The 26868-nt window shown below is 36.2% G+C and overlaps 1 protein-coding gene across 2 annotated transcripts in view; it reads left to right on the top strand.

Moving 5' to 3' along the window:
- BMPR2 (bone morphogenetic protein receptor type 2) overlaps positions 1–26868 on the top strand; it is a 238530-nt gene that overhangs the window by 129913 nt on the left and 81749 nt on the right. For both annotated transcript variants that reach the window (XM_036755131.1, XM_036755132.1), the window contains exons 2-3: positions 3125–3295; positions 3516–3686. In XM_036755131.1, the coding sequence (XP_036611026.1) occupies positions 3125–3295; positions 3516–3686 (342 nt within the window). The remainder of the gene's footprint in view (positions 1–3124; positions 3296–3515; positions 3687–26868) is intronic.

Raw genomic sequence — 26868 nt, 5'->3', positions numbered from 1 at the left:
TGGGAAGGGGCCAACATTAACATAATGTTCCAAATCAAGAAATGGGGTGGAAAAAATGAGCAAACAACAACAAAAAGAACCTGGCCATGAAAAGCTGCTGTGGTGATAGGGAAGCTCAAGACACAAACTCAGAAGACAATAAAGTCAAAACAGCCACAGGCAAAGATTCAAAGGAAAAAAAATATGAATTGGATACAAGAATTACTGGAAGAGCTAAAAAATTATTTTCGAAATAAAGTAAGAGATAGAGGAAAAATTAGGTAAAGAAATGAAAGCAAAGGGGAAAAATATGAAAAGACAATGAACAGCTTGGTAAAAGAGGCACAAAAAATACTGAACAAAATAACACCTTAAAAAAAAACATTCTAGATCTCTTAGAACAAGAGAGCAAAATGGAGATAGAAAGAATCCATTAGTCACCTTCTGAAAGGAACCGCAAAATAAAAATTCACAGGAACTTGATAACCAAAATCCTGAGTATCCAGGTCAAAACAAAAATTCTACAAGCAGCCAAAAGGAAAGAATTCAAGTACTAGGGAGGCAATGTCAGGATCACACATGATTTAGCAGGCTCTTCTTATAAAGGAATGAGAGCATGGAAGAAAGAATGGGAATATGATATTACAGAAGGAATATCTGTTCTCAAAATCTGTAAAATGAATATTCCAGAAGGCAGAAGGATATAGCCTTACATCCGAGAATAACTTACTGATTATAAACTGATTATATCCGTATCTTAAGGGGAGGGAAGAATGGACCTTTAATGAAATAAAGGAACTAGCATTCTTGATGAAAAGAGCTTCCTAGAAACTGTGAAGAACAAACACAGGAGTCATGAAAAGATAAACGTAAACAATCATAAGGTACTAAACAAGGACAAACTGATTACATTCTTATATGGGAATTGATACACATATCTCTTCTGAATCGTACTTTCATTAGGGATCATAAAGAGTGTCTAATTAGACAGAAGGCCTGGAAGTGGTTCTGTCCTGTCTTGATGATATTAAAAGAAGAATGGAAAGGGAGGGAAAGGGGAATACACTAGGGAAGAAAGAAAGGAGAAACTTAAGGGAGATTATCTCATATAATTGGTTCATATAAGTAGAAACAAGGAGGAAGAGGTAAGAGAAGTGACTGACATTTGAACCTTCCTGTCATATGAACTGTACAAAGGAGGTAAGAATATACACATAGAAACACATACCTGCAGAATTCAGTGAGGAATATTTTGCTCAACAGAGAAATTGGATGGAAAGGGGAGAAGGAAGAATGAGGAATTAGGAGGATAAAATAAAGGAAGGATTAGTCCTAAATAAAATAAACTCTAAGAATATACAAAAATAATTCATACTCTTTTTTCGGGGACAAAGAATTGGAAATGGAGGGAGTTTGCATTAATTGGAGAATAGCTGAAGAAGTTAAGTTATATAAATGTCACTGAATACTACCATAAGAAATGATGAAGGAGGTGGTTTCAAAGAAACCTGGGAAAATTTGTATGAACTGATGCAGAGTGAAATGAGTAGAACTAGAAGAATAATTTATATAGTGACAATAATGTTCCAAAAACATGCAACTTAGAAAGACTTAGGAACCTGAATCAGTATAAACAGAATTCTAGAGGACTAATGATGAAATATGCTACTCACTGCCTGATAGCTAAAAGACTCAGAGTACTGATTAAGTCACGTTTTCTTGGGGGAAGAGAGAGGGGTATGTGGTAATATGTTTTGCTTGACTATATATGTTTTAACAGTGGTTTTATTTTCCTTTCTTTCTCACTTGATGGTCAGGATGGAAGAGAGAGAAGGATTTTTAGAATCGAGAAGACTAGGGTTTAAATCCTAATTCAAGCACCAACTAGCTTTATGACTCTTTATGACTTTATGACATAGACTTTATGACAAAAGTCACTTAACTTGGTCTCAGTTTCTTCATCTGTTAAATGAAGATAATAATAGTACTTACCTCAAGGTGTTGTGAGAATCAAATGAGGTTACATATGTAAAGTCCATTGCAAACTGTAAAACACCTTATAAATGCTAGCCATTGTTATTGTATGGTTCAATCAGTACATTCTCTTTCTAACAGGAAAGTCTTCTTGTCCAATTAATCGAAGTTTCTGAGGAAGTCAGGGACTGTGTCTTTTGTTTACTTTGCTATCTCCTGTGACACTGAGCACATAGGCCCCTAATACCTACTGATTATTTGGTGGTAATTGTATCAAATTCAGTAAAACAAGGTTGTATATGAGAAACTGGTGGTGGTTCATTTAAAGTATGGTGGTTCAAGTTTGTCCTTTGTTGCTATTGGTGATCCTTTCTTGGTATTGTACCATTCTTTGTTTTTTTAATAAAATAAAAAGACACACATTTATATTGTTAATTCTGTTGAATCATGATGTACAATTCTATTATTCATAGATGAAGTATTATAGAATTTTCAGAGTTATTCATTTATCTAGATAATAAATGATTTTTTTGCTCCAAATAGGGCTTCTAATTTACTCATTATTATTAGAGCATTTATATAACATGTGTGTGTCATAAACACCAGAGGATGTGAAAATTATGATCTCTTTGGGGAGAAAATGCATTTATTAATAGTCATACCTCTTAAAATTGATAAGATCTCAACATTGGTATTTCTCAGATATTCTAAAAATATTTTCTTTCTGGTTTTGGGCATACATATATGCAAACTGACACTAGAGACTCATATAAAAGCCAACTAGTGTCTATTATTTTTCTTTTAACAACTTTATTCTGTTAAGGATACATTGTTCATTTTTTTTCCCTTTTGGCTGGGATAAGGAAGGATAGAAAGTAAACCTTTTGCAAATCTGATGTTAGCTATTTTCTTTATTAGCGGGGAGAACACGAAGGATAGTGGTTTCTTAGTCATAGACAATTGCTTTTATCAAATTATTTTGAAAGTTATTTTCTTGTTGGACAATATAATATTACAAAATGAAGGAACAGTAGTTATTACAATTGTCTTTCAGTGTTGGGAACAGAAAAGTGAAATCCATATATCTCTGAACATGTTTTTGATAAGAGAATTGTGAGTTTTATTTTTCTATTGGTTCCTTTATTTCTTTTTTTCTTTCTTTCTTTTTTAGCTTCCCAGAATCAAGAACGGTTATGTGCATTTAAAGATCCATATCAGCAAGATCCAGGGATTGGTGAGAGTCGTATATCCCATGAAAATGGCACTGTTTTATGTTCAAAGGGTAGCACCTGCTATGGACTTTGGGAGAAATCCAAAGGGGACATAAATCTCGTGAAACAAGGCAAGTCATACTTTGCTGACCTAACATGATTTTGTTTGTCTTGTAATTACCTATGAATTGTCTATTTTAATTTGGCTGCAGAAAAGAAAAATGCAGAGCTAAATTTAAATCCTCTCTAGGAAAAAAATGAACATAAATGTATATACACACACATATGAACACTAAATTTGGAAAGTGTGACTCTTCTCCTAACCTGCTTTATATAAATATTGCTTTGTAGGATGTTGGTCGCACATTGGAGACCCTGAAGAGTGTCATTTTGAAGAATGTGTTGTGACAACCACCCCTCCCTCAATTCAGAATGGAACATACCGTTTCTGTTGTTGCAGAACAGACTTATGTAATGTCAACTTCACTGAGAACTTTCCACCTCCTGACACCACACCTTTGAGTAAGTTAAAACTTGAAGCCAGAATTCTTAGATAATTCTTTCTAGTTAAATTTACAGTGTTCCCTTTATATTACTATGAAAAGGTTACTTGTTAGTTTTCATAAAGTTTAAACGCTTTAGGAAAATTGTTCTCTTAAATCAGAAATGAGAGAGGAGCATGGAATCTTAATAGAATAAAGTGAGTCGGGCAAGAGCAGGCTGCAAATACATTATGAACAAGAAATTGTGCACAGGAAATACTATAAAGAATATCATTAGAGAATTGTACAGCTGGAAAAAAAAGAGGGCAGTTACATAGTGAGAGCCCATGTGCTCCATTGGTATCCCTGATTTTTTGGTTTTGTTTCTTTCTGGGCTTGTTCTTCAATTTTATTTGTATTATTATTGCTATTTGATCATTTTAATTGATTCTGTTCATTACTTCTTCCATAGATTTTTGTAGATAGTGGATATTATTTTATACTTTCTCTAGTTTTCAGCTCATCTCATCTTCTGCTTTTAAAAATTGGTACAGAATCCTCCTTTAGTGTCCATAATATATTATCAATTTTATTTTTTCCATTGGTCCATTATTTCATTCATTTGTGCTTAAGCATGTATTTCTGCAAGTATTTTGGTGCCTAGATCTTTTACATTACTAAAGTTTTTCATTGAATCCCAAGTTTAAAAAAATATTACAATTAATTTTTCTGTTCATAGGTGAAAATATTAGAAGTACTCTGACTCAGGTTGGAGGTTTTGATATGGCTTTGAGGTTTGGAGAGGTCCTTATACCTGTTATCTGGTTGATAAGGGAAAGAGAGGAAGCAGAAGCCCTTTAAGTTTTTGTGAGGAGTGGAGTGAGCAGTGGTAGAGAGTATATCCAGAAATATCTGTAATGTAAATTCAAAAGACATCACTACATTTAAAGAAAAATGAAATAAAACAAGGGAAAAATTTTGCTGCATGAAATTTTTTTTGGGGGGTAGGGTGTTATATAAAGCTTTCCCACAATTGTTTCTTCTAACTGAACCATATACTTTTAGTTTAACTGTAAAATACAGCAAGGAGTAGAATTCTCTACAATTTACAAGAGCTGTGCCATCTCCTTAAGCCCGTCTATATGAGCAGTTACAATAAATTTGCATTTATTTCACTTTAAATCATTCATTCATTGTTATGTATAAAAACTAGTTGAGGAGTAATTGTTGCGTAACACAATGAAACAGCAAGATGAGATGCTGGCCTTAACAGCTTTCTTCAGGGCCTGTTTTCCATAGTTGCAGTTTTACTCATCACATTAAAATATATTATAAATTATATTATAATAAACATAAATATATATAATATATACATATATACATCTACATAAACATTTACATAAATATACATACATATATGTGTGTGTATGTATATGTGTATGTATATGTATGTGTGTGTGTATATATATATAGTAGTTATTTAGACATACCTTAAGTGATTATATGCTGAATTCGGGGAGGAAGACTATGCATCACATAGAATTTTTTTCTTATACATTTTGAATTAAAGTTTCAGTTTAAAGTTTTGTTTCATTTATTATTCATCATTCTAAATGTCCTCACCCGTGAGAAAAGAGGGCTCTAAATCAATTAATAATAATCAATTTGATTTATTTTAGGATTAAGTTTTCCTTCCCCAAGAAGAGCTAAGCTAGCATAAATATTCCTTTAATCCTAAATTACTTGTAGATTTCACGAATACATATATTAACAAGATTTAATAGTAGATAAGTTAGAATAGGAAATATATCTTTATAGAAATAAAATAATAGGATTTAGCTTAAATATCACAGGACTCTTTATTAATGGTCAGATTGCCCTTTATAGACAGCTGGAAGACTGGGGGGAAGCATTTAACTCAGAAGTTAGTTCTTTTACAGTGAGTATCGTAGATCCATAGCAAAAATCCTTAAAGGACCACTGAAGGGTGATTTCTCAAAAAAATTCACAGGATGTGAATTCACATGTGTTCTAAACCAATGAAATATTTAATCTAGCAGTTATCCCATCCTAGAAACTCCCCATTATGCCCCCTACACTGCCCAGCAGCTGAATATTGCAAATCTACCTACTTCTCTGTTCTTTTAAAACTGCCTATCCCTGTAAAACTTATGAATTAGCCTCATGATTATAGTTCCTTTTTTTTCTGTTATAAAATAATCTCTGTAAACCTGTCAAGGGGTCACTAACCACTGAGGGATTAGTTGACCTGATTTAATGGTAACTTGCTGACCTTACTATTAAATCATTTTCTGTTGGAAATACTAAGCCTCAAAAGCTTTCTTTTTTTAGATATAAATTCAGCACCCAGAAACACCAGTAGTGATCAGTAGACTCAGTCAGTAAGTGTTAAATGGCCACATTAAGCCAGGGATGGGGAACCTGCAGCCTTGAGGCTCTCTAGGTCTTCAGCAGCCCTTTGACTGAATCCAAACTTCACAGAACAAATTCCCTTAATAAAAGGACTTGTTCTGTAAAACTTGGACATAGAAGGCCACACCCAAGGACCTAGAAGGCCACATGTGGCCTCAAGGCCGCAGTTGTTCCACCCCTATTCTAAGCTCTGTACTAGCACTGTCCTGGGGACAAGAAGACTAAAAAATTATTGTCCTGGCTCTCTAAGGGTTTGCCTTCCATTGAGGAGAACAACATGGACATATACAAATGAATATAAAAAATAGACAAAATTAAATACAAGGTGATCTTGTTGGGGGAGGTACATGGGGAGGTAATCAGGCTATGTAGTCACTGTTCCATGTTCCAGCTGCTGCTTCATGCATAATGCCACTTTTTCACACTTGGCATGAAGCAGTTTTCTGGATCTGGGTTTCTATCCAAATGATGCTCCTAGAAGTCAGAAGAGCTGCCTTGTATCTCTCATTCTATCTCTAGTTGTCTATGTGGCCTTGATGTCTCCTCTAGATCTTGTTTCTTCATCTCCAAATTGAGGCTTAACTATATGATCTCTAAAGGCCTCCTTACAACTCAAAAATTCTATGATATTACAGCTTTTATAATTCCTTTGTGACAGTGTTTTTCACCCTCCATCCTCAGCCCTACTTTGGGCAAACTGAGTTGCAATAAATGCTGCTTAACCTGAAGTCCATGAACTTTTTTTCTTTTCTTTTTTCTTGTTTAGTATCTTATTTTCCCCCAGTTACATGTAAAAACAATTTTTAACATTCCTTTTTAAAATGTTGAGTTCCAAATTCTCTCCCTTCCTTCCTCCTTATTCCCCGCCCCCCCCCATTGAGAAGGCAAGCAATTTGATATGGGTTACATGTGTGTAGTCATGTAAAACATATCCATAATAGCATGAACTTTTTTTAAAAAAAGGTTTTGATACTTGCATTTTAATATAACTGATTTCCTTTGCAATTATAGATATTTTGCTCTATGCATTTAAAAATATTATCCTGAAAAGGGTTTCATAGGCTTCACCAGAATGTCATTGGAGTCCATGACACGCAAAATAGTTAAGAACTCCTGTTCTAAGGCAAAAATTGAGTTTCAGTACTGACAGTGGTGAAAGGGGCAGTTTAAATGACTAATATCAATAGCTGGATCTTATTTATAGAAAGCAAACACTAGACTTTCCAAGATATCAAGACATTATTAACGAAAATCATATCAAAATGAAAGGATTTACCTCAGCCAGATGATTTCAGAATTAATACTACAAATCACTCATTTTAGAAACTACCCCCAACTTGTTAAAAAAAAAAAACCTCAGGCAACAATATCCTGTTTTCCCTTAGCAGTTTGTACCTAGCCATGGTCATTTGTTTTTATTATATTGGGTATATTGGTTTTATATTGAATATATTGGGTAAGAGCATTTTTACTTCCTTCAAAAAGAACAAGGAATCTAATTTTTCACTCGGTTTTACAAGTTAAACAAGGTGTAATATGAGTTTTTGCTTAACTTTTCTTTCCAAAAAGCAATTCTTTCTTTATGCATTACATGAGAAGTGATTAGCTAGAGTCATAATTGATAGAGTCTATAACTTTCTCATCCAAAAACAAGAACTCTACCAATCAGAATTTTGGTACTGTGTTCTTTTGTATAGGTAGGGCCTGGAAGCTTCTAAAGCTAGGGCCCTCATTCAGAAACTTTATTCCATTAATTAGGTACTTTCTCCAGAAAGAGAAGTGACATATGGGTAAACTTAGCATATTCATATTCAGTTGAATATTTGCTTTCTTATTAATCCTAGTGAAAATAACTGGATGCTGGATAGCATATTAGTTTTTCAGGCTGTAGATTCTAGGTGTCTGGCCAAAAAGAAAAAAAATTATAAATCCTGGGATGTAGAGAATAAAAATGAAAATATTTTAGTTAAGAAAGGAACATTTTCATGGCTGTATAGTAATGTTTCCCATTCCTCAACCTTCTTGACCTTTCAGTGTTTCACATAGTTGGCCACCCCCAACTCCTACATGTACTCTCCTTTGGTTTTTGTGACATTGCTTTCTTCTGGTTCTTCTCCTATCAGTCTTACTGGTCTTTTTGCTGCGTTAGCAGTCATGTCCTCTCTGTTTACTCTGGGTGATCCCCAAGGATCTGTGATCTTTTTTTTTTTATTTCTGTACTCTCTCGGTAATCTCATTGGTTCCCATAGATTAAACTCTCTATACAGTAGACTTTCAGATCTATACATCCTGCTGTAGTTCCATATCACTAACTACTCGTTGGTTGTTTCTCTTAAGATGTTCTCATGTAGGAATGTCAAACTCCCCATGTCTAGAATGAAACTCTTTATCTTCTCTAATCTTTTCTGTTTCTGTTAAGGGAACCACTTCATTCAGATCATTTCAGTTCAAAATCTTAGAATCATTCTAAATCTTTCACTTACCTTCCATATCTAGTCAGTTGCCAAGTCTTATCAATTCTACCCGTTAATATAGCCGTCATCCTTCTCTCTACTCACACAGTCACCACCTTTGTTCAGGTTCTGATCATGCCTTTCATGGACTCTTACCACAGCTTCCTAAGAGGACTCCTTGCTTCCAGTCTCTTTCTTCCCAATTCTGCCAAAAAATTTTTCCTAAAGCATAAATCTAACCATTCCACTGCCCTGATTAATTCAGTGGGTCCTTAAGAAAATATAGACTCCTCGGTTTGGCATTTAATAAAACACTTAACAGTGACTACAGTTTGCTTTTCCATGCTAATTAAGTATTATTCCCTTGATAGTGTTTGCATTCCTGCCACACTGACCTACTAGCAATTTTTCGTACTCAGAACCACATCTGCTGTTTCATTGCCCTAGGTATTGTCTACCTTCTACCGAGAGCTTTTCCTGATCCCCTTACTTGATAGGGCACCCTCCCTCCTAAAATCATCGTGTATATATTTTTCTGTCAAGTGTTGTTTTCCCTACAGTCAAACATTGGTATTTTGAGGGCCTTGGACGTAGTGGATACTTAATAACTACTTCTTACATTATAGTGGATTATAAAGTACAAAATCAAAAGTATTTGGTAGTGTTACTTATTTGAATAACTATGTAGGAAATAACCCTTAAGATGGAATTTAGTACCAAGTTAATGTAGGCTTGAGGGGCCTGCATGTTGCAATTAAATGTCTCCAAAATAACCTCTCTGTGTTCCAAAATAACACAAAATCAAAGAATCTCTGAGTTGGAAGGAGCCTTGTAGACCATCTGGACCAACTCATACTGAACATCACACCTGGAAAGTGATTACTTGTCTCCTACCATCAACAAAAAGAGGGCAGCCACCCTAAGATTTTAACGTATCAACCCAGATATAGTTATAGAGGAGGTGGAAATGTCATTGAGGAGAGTAGAGATAGGAAAAGTGGCCATATTAACCAAGTACACAAAGAGATCTATGTTAGAGGTGACAAAATTGTCCAGGCACTGACAGGTTAATTCACAAGACATGTAAAGGAGAGAGAAGATGACTCCTTGCCTGAAGGCTTTTAGTGAAGGGGAATTATACCCCTTGAAAAAGCCCATGTTGATTTTGGAAAGCTTTTATTGTTAGGAAATTTCTCCCTGCCTCATGTCTAAATTTGCCTTTCTGAAGTTTTCACCGGTTATTTCCACTTCTGCCCTCTAGGGCCAAGAATATGCATCATCTTTTGATCTCCCTGATGATCAAAATACCTTGAATTTAAGTGGTGCTTCACATAGCTTTCAAAACATTTTCACACATGGAAACTCATCTCCTTTTAAGACACTGCTAACAAATCTAGCCAAAGAGCACATCACTTTTCCCCTCAGTATCCATAGCCCAAAGGCAGCAAGAAATGTTATTTCATGAGACATTTGGTCACTTCTTATTGGAAGTGCTTATGGTAAGTATTTGCTAAAAGAACACCATGAAAATAATTGCAGTTTATGTACCAACAGTATCTGCAGAAGGTGATTAGGGGAATTCTACAAAAACTAAGTAAGACCCTCTATCAAATCAACATATGCTTTGATACTTGGTGACTTCACTGCAAAGGTGGAAATAGATGAGGCTAATGATGAATATATTAGAAAACATGGAGTAGGCATATAGAAAAAGAGAAGTCAAAGATTTGCAGAATACACAGAAGCCTCAAGCTTCTATTTATGAATGCTTTCTTTTCAAAAAGAATTAGGAACTTGGCATGGCATGCATCAAATAATCTCTCTCTCTCTCTCTCTCTCTCTCTCACACACACACACACACACACACACACACACACACACAAAGTGACTATACTTTAACAGAAGAAAGCACTTGTTACTCATGTAGGATCCATTCCTGAATCAGCTATCTGTGTACAACTCAGACCACTGACTTGCTAGAGGAGAGATCAGGGTTAGTATAATTTAGATATAAGTAGAAGTTAGTATAAGTAGAAGAAAAAAATAGGGCCTGTAGTTGAAACAACTTCATCCCGATATATACATAGAAGTCAATGATGATGATGAAAAATGGGTGGTGAGAAGATAGTAACACTGATTTTTTTTTAATCATTTTTCAGTTGTTTCTGACTCTTCATGATATCTTTTGTGGTTTTCTTGGCAGAGATACTAAGTGGTTTGCCACTTCCTTCTCCTGTTCATTTTACAGATGAGGAACTGAGTCAAACAGGGTTAAGTGACTTGCCCAGGGTCACACAGCTAGTAAGTATCTGAGGCAGGATTTGAATTCAGGGAGAAGAAGGAATATTCCTGACTTCAGGCCCAGTCCTCTATCCACTGCACCACTTAGCTGCCCTATATAAAAGATTTAACGAAGGTGGCGGCTAGAAAGCAGAGACTTGATTAAGCTCCCTGCCAGGTCCCTCCAAACACCTATAAAAATGGCTCTGAACAAATTCTAGAGCTGCAGAACCCACAAAATAGCGAAGGGAAGCAGGGCTCCAGCCCAGGACAGTCTGGATAGTTGCTGGGAAGGATCTATCACACGGAGCTGGGAGCAGAGCGGAGCAGAGCCCAGCATGGGCTGCGCCAGGACCAACCAGACTGGGAGCTGGGCAGAACAGGCCCTAGCGCCCTGAATCAGTGAGCTGTGGCACTTACCAAACTTCTCAACCCACAAACACCAAAGACAACAGAGAAGGTTAGTGGGAAAAGCTGCTGGGGACAGAGTGAAAAGAGTTTGTGGTTCAGCCACCACCCTGGGGGCAGCTGAGGTGATACAGCTACAGAACTACAGCTGCAGTTACTTCCAGCCCCAGGCCCGCCAGTGGGAGGAATTAAGCAGCAGATCAGAGCAGGAGTGCAAAGCCTGCTTTGCCCTGCCTGGATCTGGGCTGCAATCCTGGTTGGTGGTTCTTGGGGGAGAAGGCGCGCTGGTGTGGCAGAGCTTGCTGTGTGGAAATACCTCTGAAAACAACAGCACAGCTCCTCAATCTTTGGACAAAGTATTCTCTGCTCTACAAGCAGACATACCCTGACAAAAAGCTCAAGGGTCAAGTAGTTGGCTGGGAACATGGCCAGGCAGTGAAAACTCATTCAGATTCAGACTCAGACTTTGGAATCTTTTTTTGGTGACAGAGAAGACCAAAACATACAGCCAGAAGAAGTCAACAAAGTCAAAGAGCCTACATCAAAATCCTCCCAGAAAAATATGAATTGGTCTCAGGCCATGGAAGAACTCAAAAAGGATTTGGAAAAGCAAGTAAGAGAAGTAGAGGAAAAATTGGGAAGAGAAATGAGAGTGATGCAAGAAAACCATGAAAAACAAGTCAATGACTGGCTAAAGAAGACCCAAAAAAATACTGAAGAAAATAACACCTTAAAAACTAGACTAACTCAAATGGCAAAGGAGCTCCAAAGAGCCAATGAGAAGAAGAATGCCTTGAAAGGCAGAATTAGCCCAATGGAAAAGGAGGTCCCAAAGACCACTGAAGAAAATGCAATGGAGCAAGTGGAAGCTAGTGACTTTATGAGAAATCAAGATATTATAAAACAGAACCAAAGGAATGAAAAAATGGAAGACAATGTGAAATATCTCATTGGAAAAACCACTGACCTGGAAAATAGATCCAGGAGAGAGAATTTAAAAATTATTGGACTACTTGAAAGCCGTGATCAAAAAAAGAGCCTAGATCTCATCTTTCAAGAACTTATCAAGGGGAGCTGCCCTGATATTCTAGAGCCAGAGAGTAAAATAGAAATGGAAAGAATTCACCAATCGCCTCCTGAAAAAGATCCCAAAAAGAAAACTCCTAGGAATGTTGTTGCCAAATTCCAGAGCTCCCAGATCAAGGAGAAAATATTGCAAGCAGCCAGAAAGAAACAATTTGAGTATTGTGGAAACACAATCAGGATAACACAAGGTCTAGCAGCTTCTATATTAAGCGATCGAAGGGCTTGGAATATGATATTCCGGAGGTCAATGGAGCTAGGATTAAAACCAAGAATCACCTACCCAGCAAAACTGAGTACAATGCTCCAAGGCAAAATATGGATTTTCAGTCGAATAGAGGACTTTCAAGTTTTCTCAGTGAAAAGACCAGAGCTGAATAGAAAATTTGACTTTCAAACACAAGAATCAAGAGGAGCATGAAAAGGTAAGCAAGAAAGAGAAATCATAAGGGACTTACTAAAGTTGAACTGTTTTGTTTACATTCTTACATGGAAAGATGATATGTGTAATTCATGAGACCTCAGTATTAGGGTAGCTGAAGGGAATATACATATACATATATATATATATATATATATATATATATATATATATATATATATATATATATATATATATATATAAAAAGAGAGAGAGAGAGACAGACAGAGACAGAGAGCACAGGCTGAGTTGAATATGAAGGGATGATATCTAAAAAATAAAATCAAATTAAGGGATGAGAGAGGAATATATTGAGAGAGGGAGAAAGGGAGAGAGAGAATGGGGTAAATTATCTCACATAAAAGTGGCAAGAAAAAGCAGTTCTATAGGAAGGGAAGAGGGGGCAGGTGAGGGGGAATGAGTAAATCTTGCTCTTATCGGATTTGACTTGAAGAGGCAATAACATATATGCTCAATTGGGTATCTTACCCCATAGAAAAGAAGGAGGAAGGGAATAAAAAAGGGAGGATGATAGAAGGGAGGGCAGATATGGGGAGGAGGTAATCAAAAGCAAACATTTTTGAAAAGGGACAGGGTCAAGGGAAAAAAATGAATAAAGGGGGTCAGGATAGGATGGAGGGAAATATAGTTAAGACTTTCACAACATGAGTATTGTGGAAGTGTTTTACATAATGATACATGTGTGGCCTATGTTGAATTGCTTGTCTTCTCAGGGAGAGTGGGTGGGGAGGGAAGAGGGGAGAGAATTTGGAATTCAAAGTTTTAAAAGAAGATGCTCAAAAAAAAAAGTTGTTTTTGCATGCAACTAGGAAAAAAGATATACAGGCAATGGGGCATAGAAATCTGTCTTGCCCTACAAGAGTAAGGGAAAAGGGTATGGGGGTGAGTGGGGTGACAGAAGGGAGGGCTGACTGGGGAACAGGGCAGTCAGAATATATGCCATCTTGGAGTGGGGGGGAGGGTCAAAATGGGGAGAAAATATGTAATTCAGAATCTTGTGGAAATGAATGCTGAAAACTAAAAATATTTTAAAAATATAAAAAATTTAATGAAGTTAAATCAATTACTACTACATGTAGACCAACAGAACCTGAAAAACTCTTTAGTCAGCAAATGTTTTACTGACTTGCCAAAAAGACACACAACAGCCAGTCGAAACTAGAGTATAATATAAAATCACTTGCAAAATTTTGTAAAGAAAGGTGATAGGAGATCATGAGCAGCATAACTTCATGAAGCTGAGAGAAGCAGTGGAGGATAAGACTAATGTAAATGTAACTTGGTGAGAGTCCTAACTAAACACAGTCAGCCTGAGGGCATTTAAGAATGAAAATATAGGAAGAGCAAGAAACAGAAGAACGAAAAAAGATCTGCAAAGATTTTGATAATAAACTTTTTACCATCAGTGACAGGAAGGCAGTCACCCTTAGATTCTTACGTAACAGCCCAGATGAGTTTATAGAGGAGTTGGAAACGGTGCTGAAGAAAGCAAAGACAGGAAGAGAAGGCAAATGTAGAGAGAGATCTGAGCTAGAGGTGACAGCAATGTGAAGGAATTGAAGGATTGAATCACAAAGTATGTGAAGGAAGACGATAATAAAAGCATGGAAAACATCTCAGACCTTAATAACAACAAAAAAAAAGTGGAGGAGAACAAAAACAACTAACTACAGAACTATATGTCTACTTTCCCATCTATAAAAAAAATTTCCTGACAATCTTCTACATATAGATCAAGGACAACCTCCATGAGAATAATTAGTAGACAGACTTTTGCAAATAATTCATAGTAAACCACATTTGTTTTTACTACATGGTTGAAAGATGTAGCAAATATAAGATCCTACAGTTTGATTACAAAAAGGCCTTTGGTTCAGTAACAAAAGAAGGAGCCTTAAAAACTCTTTTTTCAACGAGCTATTTCATTTGCACTATACATTCATTCAAGATTCCTTAAAAGACATAAACAAATGGGAAAGAATTATAAATTGAGGGGATGCCCATCAATTGGAGAATGACTTGAACAAGTCATAGCATAGTCATAGCATATGATTGTAATGGAATATTATTATACTATAAGAAATGATGGGCAGGGTGGTTTAAAAAAAAGCCTGAGACTTATATAAATTGATGCAAAATTAAGTGAGCAGGACCAGGAAAACATTGTATACAGCAATAACAGCATTTTTAAAATAATTTTTCCCCAATTACATGTAAAGACAATTTTTTAACATTTCATTTTTTAAAACTTTTGAGTTCCAAATTTTCTCCCTCCTCTTTCCATTCCATGAAATGGCAAGCAGTTTGATATAGGTTACACATGTGCAGTTATGCAAAACATATTTCCTTATTAGTCATGTTGTGAAAGAAAACACAGACCAAAAAAAAAACCCATTAAAAAATAAAGTGAAAAATAGTTATCTTTCATCTGCATTCAGACTCCATCAGTTCTTTCTCTGGAGATGGATAGCATTTTTCATTATGAGTCCTTTGGAATTGTCTTGGATCATTGTATTGCAGAGAATAGCTAAGTCATTCATAGTTCATCATCATATAATATTGATGTTACTGTATACAATATTCTTCTGGTACTGCTCACTTCACTTAGTATCACTTTGTGTAAACCTTTCTAGGTTTTTCTGAAATCAGCCTGCTTGTCTTTTCTTATAGCACAATAGTATTCCGTTACCATCATATACATCTTGTTCAGCCATTCCCCAGTTAATGGGCATCCCCCCCTCAATTTCCAATTCTTTGCCACTACCAAAAGGGCTGCTGTAAATATTTTTATAATATACATCCTTTCCCGTTTTTCCTTTTTATCTCTTTGAGATACAGACCTAGCAGTGGTATTGCTGGATCAAAGGGTATGTATGTACAGCTTGATAGCCCTTTGGGCATAGCTCCAGATTTTTCTTCAGAGTGGTTGGGTCAGTTCACAACTCTACCAACAGTGTATTAGTGTTTCAATCTTCCCATATCTCCTCCAACATTTATCATTTTCCTTTTCTTTCCTATTAGCCAATCTGATAGGTGTGAGATGGTAACTCAAAGTTGTCTTTATTGCATTTCTCTAATCAATAGTGATTTAGAGCATTTTTTTCATATTACTATAGATAGCTTTGATTTATTCATATGAAAACTGCCTGTTCATATCCTTTGATCATTTATCAACTGGGGAATATCAGGTATTTTTATAAATTTGATTCAGTTCTCTATATATTTGAGAAGTGAAGTCTTTATCAGAGACACTTGCTGTAAAAATTGTTTCTCAGCTTTCTGCTTTTCTTTCCATCTTGGCTGCATTGGTTTTGTGTGTGCAAATCTTTTTAAATTTAATATAATCAAAATTATCCATTTTACATGTTGTAATCCTCTCTACCTCTTAAATTCTTCCCTTTGTCTAAATCATGTACTATTTTGAACTCATCTGAGTATATGGTGTAAGATATTGGACTGTTCTCCAGTTTTCCGAACAATTTTTGTCAAATAATGAGTTCTTTCCCCAAAATCTGGGGTCTTTGCGTTTATCAAACACTAGATTATTAAACAGCAGTATTGTAATGATGATCAACTGTGAAAGACTTAGGTATTCTGATCAATGCAACGATCCAAGACAATTCTGAAGGACTCATGATGAAAAATGCTATCCATCTCCAGAGAAAGAACTGAAGAACTCTGAGTGCAGATTGAAGCATACTTTTCCCTTTTCTTTATGTTTCTTAATTTTTATTACTTTCTTTTTGAAACTTCAATAATATAGAAATATTTTACATTATTTCATATGTATAGTTGATATCATATCGCTTGTCTTCTCAGTGGAGAGGGGGGAGGGGAGAGAGACTGACTCACTGAATTTGGAACTCAAAAAGTTTTTAAAAATGAATGTTGAATGACATAACCAGAGAGAGAAATTTGTTCAGCATTTCATAAAAGTCAGGCAAGGAATAAAACAAGGAGATTTATTCTTGCTAGAGGTGTTTCCCATTGAGATGGAGGAATGCCAGTGTAGAGCCCAAGTTGAAAAGGAATTTCCTAAGGATGGTGAGGTCCTTTGATGCTCCTCTTTGTTGATGACCCTGTCCTAGTCTCATCCTGCCCTAGAACACTGTAGAACATACTGCAAGATATCCATAATCATTCAAGAATTTGGCCTAACCACACACACACACACACACACACACACACACACACACACACACACACACACAAAGAATGTTTATTGTTCAGTTTATGACACTCCTTTGGATGGAAAAACTATATTCACTTGCCAGTGAATTTGTGGACCTGGGGCAGACAGTACAAATGCAGGAGGAAGAGGCCGGGTTGCCTTATAATGTCCCTAAACTTCTCTCACAAAAGACCGTATTTTAATGCCAATATTTTACTAGTGGCGTAGTGTATGTGTGTGTGTGTGTGTGTGTGTGTGTGTATACGTGGACATTTTTTGTAGACAGCAATTAGTGAATTAGCAGTAGCGAAGAGTCAAATTTATATTTTGAGCACCTAAAATGTTTACAAGTTAGCTGCATACTAGATCAAAATTTATTTCTAGGCAAGGGTAAGTAGAACAGTTAGCTCTGCTATAACTAAAAATCACGGTACTATGTAAAGTCACACAATAAAACCACAGGACTTATGGAAAAAAAATGAGATTAGGGATACAAACATTCAAAAACTTCATCAGTGACCTTTAAGAAAAGATAAGAACCTAATAAAAATGGTAATACGGTTACACACGCACACAGGTGCGCACACACACACACAGGTGTTTATATATATATGTATATGTATTGTTATTGTACGTATATGTATATTGTATATATTGTATTATATATATGTAGTGGTTAAAAAATATATAGAAATACTACAGCAAATAGTAGCAGAGTCTGTGGCCTCCAGCTACTGATTGGCCTTCACTCCAGGGCTCAGAGCTGGCAAAGTCAGCTACTGCTGGTGAGAAGGTGGCCACAGCTTCAGAGCTAAGACATGTCTGTTCATGGGCAGGGGTTGGGGATAAAGGGCTTAGGTGTAGACTAGCCCCCCTTCTCCCACAGCTCCTTCTACTCTAGAAGATATGGAATAAATATGCCACTCTATACCTTGAAAAATACCTGAAGTTTGTGGAAATAGGTGTTGGAAGGTTTTCAGTTTGTCAATTATTGTGTAGTGCTACCATTTTCTACATTCTCACTGTTGCTTGTGCATGAAATCCCGCATAAGCAAACGGAAAATTCGTATTCTTCTCAGATTGTTCTCTTACCATATAAATCATTTGCATTTTCAAAGCAAGTGTTATAGCAAAACTGACTTTACACAGTAATATTGGACTTAGAGTCAGAAAATCTGAGTTTGAATCTTGCCCCACTACGTGACTCTGGCCAAAATTCTTAGATTCTCTCAACCTCATTCCTCACAGGTAGGTGAGGTAACGTCAAATGAGATGACATAAGTACTTTGCATATTTTTAAGTGCTACATAAATGCTACTACTACTACTAACATCATTACTACTATCACCTTTACCATCATCACCATCCACTTAGCTGTCTCCACAAAGTCCTTCTTCCTGTACCATATTAGGGACTCTTTCTGTGCAGGTCTCAGTCACTACTGTGATTACTTGGCTGGTAGCGATGCCTGCAACTCTCAGGGCATCTCATTAGCAGATTAGCCCATTGGAATATATTTGTGTTATGATTAAGATAGAATCCTTCCAAAATCTGCCACACTAGAGAGTTTCTCTTTCCTATTTCTGCATGTTATATTGTGGCAAAAGTAAAATTAGAAGGGATGTTACATATGGGAACAGAAAGTAGAAAATTTTAAAAGTTAATACTCTTCTAGAAATGACCATATGTACTTTTTTAGTCACCTAGTAGAACTGCTGTTTTAAGACCTGTTTTCAAGTTTTTATAATATGGATCCATTTATATAAAGTCCTCAGAATCTTGAATTAGCAGGTTAGTCTGTAAGACTTTCTTTTTAAAAGAATAAAGCAAAGAAAGAATAAATTAAGTATGCTTTTATTTGATGACTTAAAAATATTAACTTAGAATACATTTCTGGCAAAAAGGATATCTGTTCTTTCACTTACTTTGTGTATGACTTTGAGAAAGTCATGTAAACTCTCTTCTCCTGAGTTTCCAGATATTTAGGAAGGGGGTGCCTCAAAGCAATCTTCAAATTAACTACATGGGCAATTCTGCCTACTCTTTAGGCAAGTCCAATCATAAAAGCTTTTTTCAGTTGGCCTTGTATAGAAGTGACAGAATTCTATGATGAATTGATTAAAAATTAAGAAAAAAATTGTACAGGCAACAAATGGTATTGGAAAAGAAAATGCAGTGAACATGTTGTTGCTTTTGTTCTTTTTTGTCTCTTTTTCTATTGCTAAGTTGATTCTTTAGTTTTGTACAATTGTCTAATTTATTCATTATGGGCTAATATAGAATTATTTGATTTTTAAAAAGAAATATTTGCTATTCCTTAAGAGGTACACAGACCTTGACATAATAATCTTGCCTAAGACTAAAAAAAGGAAAGCAGGATAAGGAAGCTAATGTTACAAGCATTTTTAAAAATTGTATATCTTATTGAAGGAATTGCACGAAAAAATAAGCGAACGATAAAACATTTGTTAAATGCTTATGGTGTGATAAACATTAGGATACAAATAGAAAAGTCCCTGCTTTCAAGGAGCTTACATGCTAAAAAGGAAGACAGTACATTTGTATTTGCTGTGAATCAGGTAGAAACCTTCTGTAGACCTTAAGGCACAACATCAGAGTATTTGGTAATGCCTTTTTTTTTAAATATCATTTATACTGTTAAAACTTTATATTCTTCTGATGCTGAACCATTTGACAGGGCCAAGGCATAGCTGATAGAAAACTGAGCCTGAAGTCAGCAAGATATTGTGTCAGATCTGCCTTCAGACTCTTGCTAGTTGTGTGACCTTGGGCAAATCACTTAACCTCTGCCTCAGTTTCCTCAGCTGTAAAATTTGGATAATAACTTCACCTACCTTGAAGAGATGTTTTGAAGATAAAGTGAAATAATATTGCTGAAACACTTAGTATAGTGCCTGGCACATAGTAGACATTATATGAAGGCTTATTTCCTTCTCCATTTTTCGTAGGGTTTGCTGCAACTTATCTTTCTCGCCTTGTTGTGCATTACTCCCTGTGGCACATTCCACAGTCCACCTTGTTTAAAGTTTCCTTATTGTTCCTCACACACAGCATTCCATTCTTCATTTCCTCGCCTTTTCTAAGCCTTGAAATTCATTCCTTTCTCACCTTGCTTATTTAATTCTTTATTTCTTTCAAACCTCAGCTCAAATACCATTTCCTGCATGAAGCCTACCACCCATACCCCAAATCACCTGGTATTTTATCCTGTATATACTTAAATATGTACATAGGATCATAGATCTAGGATTAGGAGGGACCTTAGAAGCTCATTTAGACTCAGGGGTGTGCTAATAAATGTTTAACAACCTGATCTTTGGTGGAAGGTAGGGGGAGAGGAGGAATGTACTAATGACATACTTTTTTAAGTCTACCCAGAGGTTCCCAAACCTATTTGGCCTACTGCCCCCTTTAAAAAAAAATTACTCACTGCCCCTCCTGGAAATCTACTTTCTTTAACCCTTTAATGGTGTTTTGTTTTGTGGTTTGTTTTTGTTTTTTTTTTTTTTAATTTGTATCATTTCAAACTACTGCTGCCCCAGCACCCTCCAGGGGGCAGTATCTCCCACTTTGTGAACCTATGAATCAGACAATCAACACAATGGTAAATCAAGCCCTGATTTGTAATGTTTGCCAATTTCCAGGGTGTAAATGCTTGCACAGAAAATTTAATAATCAGCTCTTGCCAACTGGTGTAAGCTAGCTCCAGCACACCCCTGAGTCAAACCTCCTCATTTTATAGATGTGATGCTGTTTCCCATGATAGAAGGTAACTCTTTACTGGCACTGTTTTCTTTTTTGTCTTTATATCCTCAGCCCCTTATAATAGTGCCTCACACAAAGTAGGTACTTAATAAATGCTTGTTCATTGGTTGATATAAAAGAGTAGTTATTAATATTTGATATCATAGTGGAAGATTTCTAATAGAGTGCTCCAGAGTTTTGAATTGTTTTAACATTTTTATTAGTGACTCAGATAAAAGACATAGTTTGCATTATGCAGCATTATAGAAGAAATAGCTAAAGTATAGGGCTGAATTCAGGAAAATGAAATTTAATGATATAAATGTCAAATCTTATATTTGGGTTAAAAAAAGTTTTAACAATGAAAAAATGGAGAGGACACATGGCTTGACCACTGTTTGTAGGAGAAAGGTCTGGAGATTTTAGTGGACCACTATCATGGATAAGCAGCGTGATGTGAAAAACATGGTGTCCACTACTCTTGCTGTGATCTGCCTTACAACACATTTAGGGTTATCTGTTTATGGGCACCACATTTCGGGGTCCATAGAAGTTGCGAAAGAGGAGGACTGGGATGATGAAGAGCTTTGATTAAGTGCCACATGAGGATTAGTGAAAAGAACTGGGAATGTGTAACCTAAGAGATAACAGTTAGAGAGACACATGGTAGCTCTCTTCAAATAGGAAAGATTCTCATGGGGAGGAAGGAATGCTTTGGTTCTACTTGACTACAGTGGATAGAACTAGGAGTAACAGAAGTTACAGAAGCAAGAGGCAAATTTAGGCTGGATATAAGTAAAAAAAGAAAAACCAACCCAGCATACTATGGGGCTTCTCTTGGAGTCTTCAGGCAAAAGATGGATAACCACTTACCGCTGTTGATTAGATGGTTTCTGGGGTCTTTTAAAACCCTAAATTTCTATAATTGTATATAGTGATAAATACACAATAATGCTTAGATCTATTGAAACTATAGGTAATAGGGATAGCAACATATGAACCTGCTGCCTCAAAGAATTGTGAGGAGAGTATTTTTGCTATTGTTCAGTTGTGTCTGACTCTTTGTGACCCCATGGACCATTGCATATCCACACTGCCCCATGGGGTTTTATTGAGAAAGTTACTGGAGTGGTTTTGCTATTTCCTTCTCCAGTGATTAAGGCAAACAGAGATTGTGACTTTCCCAGGGTCACATAATAAGCAAGTGTCAGAGTCTGAATTTTAACTCAGGACTTCCTAACTCCAGGCCTAGCACTCTATCCACTGAGCCACCTAGCTGCCATTTAGTAAGCCTGAAAGCAATATGTATTATTATCAGACTTAACATAGGAGCTATAATTTACCTGCCCCTAAGGAGACCTTAAAATTGTAAATGAAGAGACATGGTTTTTGGTGGGTATGTGTTGAGAACTTTTTTTTTTTAAAGGTTTTTTAATCACTTCTCAAAGTAACTTGTAGGAAAAACTCATTTTGCTGAGGCATAGGATCAGTATAGCAATTCTACTTAAAAACAGGCCCATATGAAGATTAATGTGTTGGTTTGAGAGACCTTCATTTCTCTCTTAGCACTTCTTTCTTTAGAAGAGGATTGTATTAAATGAAGCTCCTCAGTCTCTTCAAGGGCTAGGAACATTTTATTCTTCTTAATTTCCTTTTTTTTTTTTCTGCAAAAGAAGAATGTCCTTTGTGCTGCTGCTTGTTTGTTACAGCTGAAAGCCTGCCTGTCCTGTCCTCCTTCAATTGAAGGAAGGGTTGTTACCCAACCCTTTATTGCCTTTCCTTTGGGTAGTAGATGAGGAACATGACAAAGATATTTCCTGAATCTTTTCAAATCAAAAAATATTCAAACCAACAGAAATTATCCACAAAGCAATAATATTCTGCTTGTTTTTCCCAAGTGGATCATTTGCAGGACATTTGATAATGAATAAAATGAATATACAATTAAATATTTATAATCATATACAGTGGAGATTTAAACATAGTGTTTAAGATGGGATAATTGAAAAGTATTTATTACTGCTATTTTTGTAATTCTTCTGGACCTACTTTTAAGATGACACAAACTAATCGTTTTGGAGTACTCTCCTGCCTTTTCTTTTTGCAACTTCATCTCTCATTATTTCCACTTTCTCTAGTTTTGGAAAGAAATGCAAAGAAAAATATAATTTATTAATTTGCTTCTCAGGAGCTCATTGTCTTAAGCCACTCTCACATTAGATTGTGTATTTTAGTTATAACAGCCAGCCAAATACACAGATGTATACATGTGTATCATTATAAGTACCTTAAGTATGCAGACTATATTTTTTCGTTTTGAATCTCCAGAGTACGTAGAGCAGTGTGCTTAATAAATGTTTCTTGAATTGAATATTTGAAATAAATATTTCTACACTTGACACATAACCGTCACAAACTGAAATAATCAGTAGCATTATGCCTTGTCATGCCATTTAAGGAATCACCTTCATTTAGATAATAGCAAGTAAAGGTGTTATGAATGTAGAGTTAAAAGAATACTGAATGAATATAACTGACAACTTACAATAGAAATCGTTCTCTGCATAGGAGAATGGCTGATTTTGTCAACTCTTTCTGGGTTGAACATTGTCATGGTTCACAAAAGCATCACCTGGGTAAAAAAAAAAGCAAAATGTTGAACCCCTTACTCCATGCTTGATAAGTACATGGAAATAAAATGTGCCATCCTCAGTGGGTATACAAGTATCTACCAACTATAGGCATTCCATGATATATATAGCATCTATTTAAAAATTTTTTTCAATAGTATATATTAAGAAACGTAAAGCGTTAGGTTAATAAGAAGCTCTTTGAATAACAAGCCAGTAAGGTCAGGACAAGACAGCAAGCAGCATATGCCAGGTAAATCAGACCACCACCACTGTCTTGTCGACCACCTCCTCTGGCCTCCTAGTACAGGCAGCCCAGGACCCAGAGCCCCACAAACCCCAAGATTTGCAGTCTCCACCCCCAGGCCATTGATTCTGTTTCCTGCCCAGCCCTTACAGTCGGCATTGAATGCAGCAACCCTCGTGGAAAATGTTAATAATGATATTATATCACACTGTAATATTTGCAAAGTACTTCCCATGTTATCTCATTTGTTCCTCATAACAACTCTTTGAGACAGATACTATTATTATCCACATTTTAAAGATGAAGAAACTGAGGCTCACAGAGCTTAAGTGACTTGCCCATAGTCTTAAAGCTAGTAAGTGTCCTATTTTTACTACCAACAGCTGAACAACTTCCACCAATAGGCAAGTAAGCCTCCAAATGCTGGGAATAGATAGCAGTGCTGCCCATACCAGCCATCCTGATAACAGCCTGACCCTCCTAACCGTTGTCCAGGACAGCAGCACCTGGGGAAATGCTAGCTGCCTATTCTCTCTGAAGTATTATAGCTCTGGTCTCTTTGAGAGCTAGAGTTACTGAAGAACTAGAAAAGAAAGCTCTTGCTACCAAAATTCTCAGTCAAAGGGTTCAACATCAGAAATGAATATGGTTTTGTCAATGGAAACAGCATTTAAAAAGATTCATTACCATCTGCTTTGTTTCTTCACCCTAAGGACACTCAGCTTCCCATCTAACTTATAGCTGAAATTTCCTGTATGTATTTTCTCCTTCTATTAAAATGTGATCTTGAAAACAAGGAGTGACTTACCTTTCTATTTGTATCCCCAACCCTCAGCACATAAATGGTTTTTTAATTCATTTATTTGTTAAGGATTCTAGATAGATGTAATAACACTGTTATATATATACATATATGTATATATACATGTATATATATATATACACACACACATATATGTATATAAAATGCTAGAACAGAATCATTCATCAGAATATTTCTTTAGCCACCCAAAAAACTCTTTAATAGTGTTGAGGGAAGGTGAATGATGCCTTTGATTATATGATTATTAATTACCCCATGATGATATTAGAACAGTAGTCTTTTTTCTAACAGTATATTGTTTAGAAATTTAAAGATAAATAGGAATATATTAAAAATACTACATATTCATTGCCACTTGCTTATCATTTGTAACAGTAAACTAGATGTAGTTATTGTAGATTGAGGCAGCATTGCCTTTATAACTTTTGGCTTCTCAATCAATGAGAGCCCATGAACTATGCCAAGGGATTGCAAAATATGACAGTGATTGAGAAATTCTCTAAGCATCCAGTTCAACATATTTTTAGTAAGTGCCTCCTATGTGTTGGTTGCTATGCTAAGTATACAAAGACAAAAGTGTAACAGTCCCTGCCCTCAAGGAGATTACATTTTATTGGGGGAGGGAGAGAGACATTAACACAGGTTATCACATGCAAAGCAATTTAGGGGGCAAGGGAAGGGCTGTAGCAACTAGAGGGCTCAGAACAGTCCTCCTGTAGTCTTCCTATGCTTTATCTGAGCTTTGAAAGAAGTTAGAGATTTTAAAAGGGCAAAGGTGAAGAGTGAGCCCAGTAGTCACAGGAGTGGGCTTTGCAAAAGTATGGAGGCAGGAGATATGGAATGTGGTGTTGGAGCTATTGATGTATGTCCTAGCTTCAGGATAACACTATTTGTAGCTCATGTTTACATAGTATTCTGTGGTTTTCCTGGGCCATTTCCAGTTGTTCCTGACCTGGCTGGGCCCAGATGGCTCTGCAGGAGAGACTGAGGCTGGTGACTTTGCACAGCTCTGCCGTACTTAAATCCAGTTCACTTGCAAGTCAAGACATCACATTCCTGATGTCATTGGTCCTCCTCGAGAATGAAGGACAAACGACAATCAGTACTCTGTGGTTTACAAAGTACAATTTTTACCACAAGTCTGTAGGGGAGATAGTAAAAACATTGTTATCCCAAATGTATGGATAAGGAAGTTGAGACCAAGAGATTCACTGACTTTCCCCACAGTTGTATTGCTGGGATTTCAAACCCAGGTGTTCTGGCTTCAAGTTCAGTCAGTGTTCTTTCTACCTCACCTCTTCAATTCTTAGAATTCCATGGCATTTAAGTTATTCATCTACACCAGATGGTTTAGAGGCAGCTCGACCAGTCCAGTAATCACTGTCTATGCATATTTGCTTTTTCTTCCAACTTCTGTTACCTTGAGGACTAAAAGCAGCTAGATGAGCATAGACATTTTACTTCTCTATATATATTTTCATTAGTCCTATCTTTTCTTAGAATATTAAAGTTCTTTTAAAATTTTTTTATTTGTTTTTAGTTTTCAACTTCTATAAGATTCTATAAGTTTTGACTTCTATAAGATTTTGAGTTCTAAATTTTTCCCCCTCCCTCCGCTCCCCCTTTCTCAAGACAGTGTGCAATCTGACATAGGCTATATATATACAGTCATATTAAACATATTTCCACATTAGTCATATTGTAAAGAAGAATAAGAACCAAAGGGAAAAACCGCAAGAAAGAAGAAATAAACAAAAAAAAGACAGCGAGAGCAAATAGTATGCTTCAATCTACGTTCAGACTCCCAAGTTCTTTCTCTAGTTGTGGATAGCATTTTCTATCATGAGTCTTTTGGAATTGTCTTAGATCCTTGTATTGCTAAGAAGAGTTAAGTCAGTTAAAGTTGGTCATCGCACAATGTTGCTGTTACTGTGTATAAATGATAGGTTCTTTATGATCATTGTGACTCTGTGGCAGCTAGGTGGAGTGGTGGATAGAGCACCAGCACTGGAGTCAAGAAGACCTGAGTTCAAATTTGGCCTCAGACATTTACTAGCTGTGTGACCCTGGGCAAGTTTAACCCTGATTGCTGCCTCCTCCCCTCCCCCATAAAAAGATCATTGTGACTGTCTTCTGTTCATTTTGTTTGTTTGTTTCTGACATGATTTATTTATTATTTCTTGTGACTGTTTTTGTTTTTCTCTAATGACTAATGGAAACCTGGCTTTTTAGGCCTGATTGTATATACTATGATATATAGAACCATGGTTTCATAAGTGTGGGTACTTTGTCAGCTCTCCACCATCACAGATTAAAAGACCTCTGCCCTTTACTAGATATTTTCTGAGTCTCTGGGACTAAATATCATCACCTAGTTATTAAATTTTATAAAGCTCTCTGAATTAGCTAGGCTTATCCAAAGATGATGTACATATTTCCATCTCAAGGTCCAGACTTGAAACCTTCCTAGCCTGGTAGGAGCTTATA

The sequence above is a fragment of the Trichosurus vulpecula genome, chromosome 4, assembly GCF_011100635.1.
Source record: "Trichosurus vulpecula isolate mTriVul1 chromosome 4, mTriVul1.pri, whole genome shotgun sequence".
NCBI lineage: Eukaryota > Metazoa > Chordata > Mammalia > Diprotodontia > Phalangeridae > Trichosurus > Trichosurus vulpecula.
The sequence above is the reverse complement of the archived record's forward strand: the minus strand, read 5'-3'. Positions and strand labels throughout refer to the sequence as shown.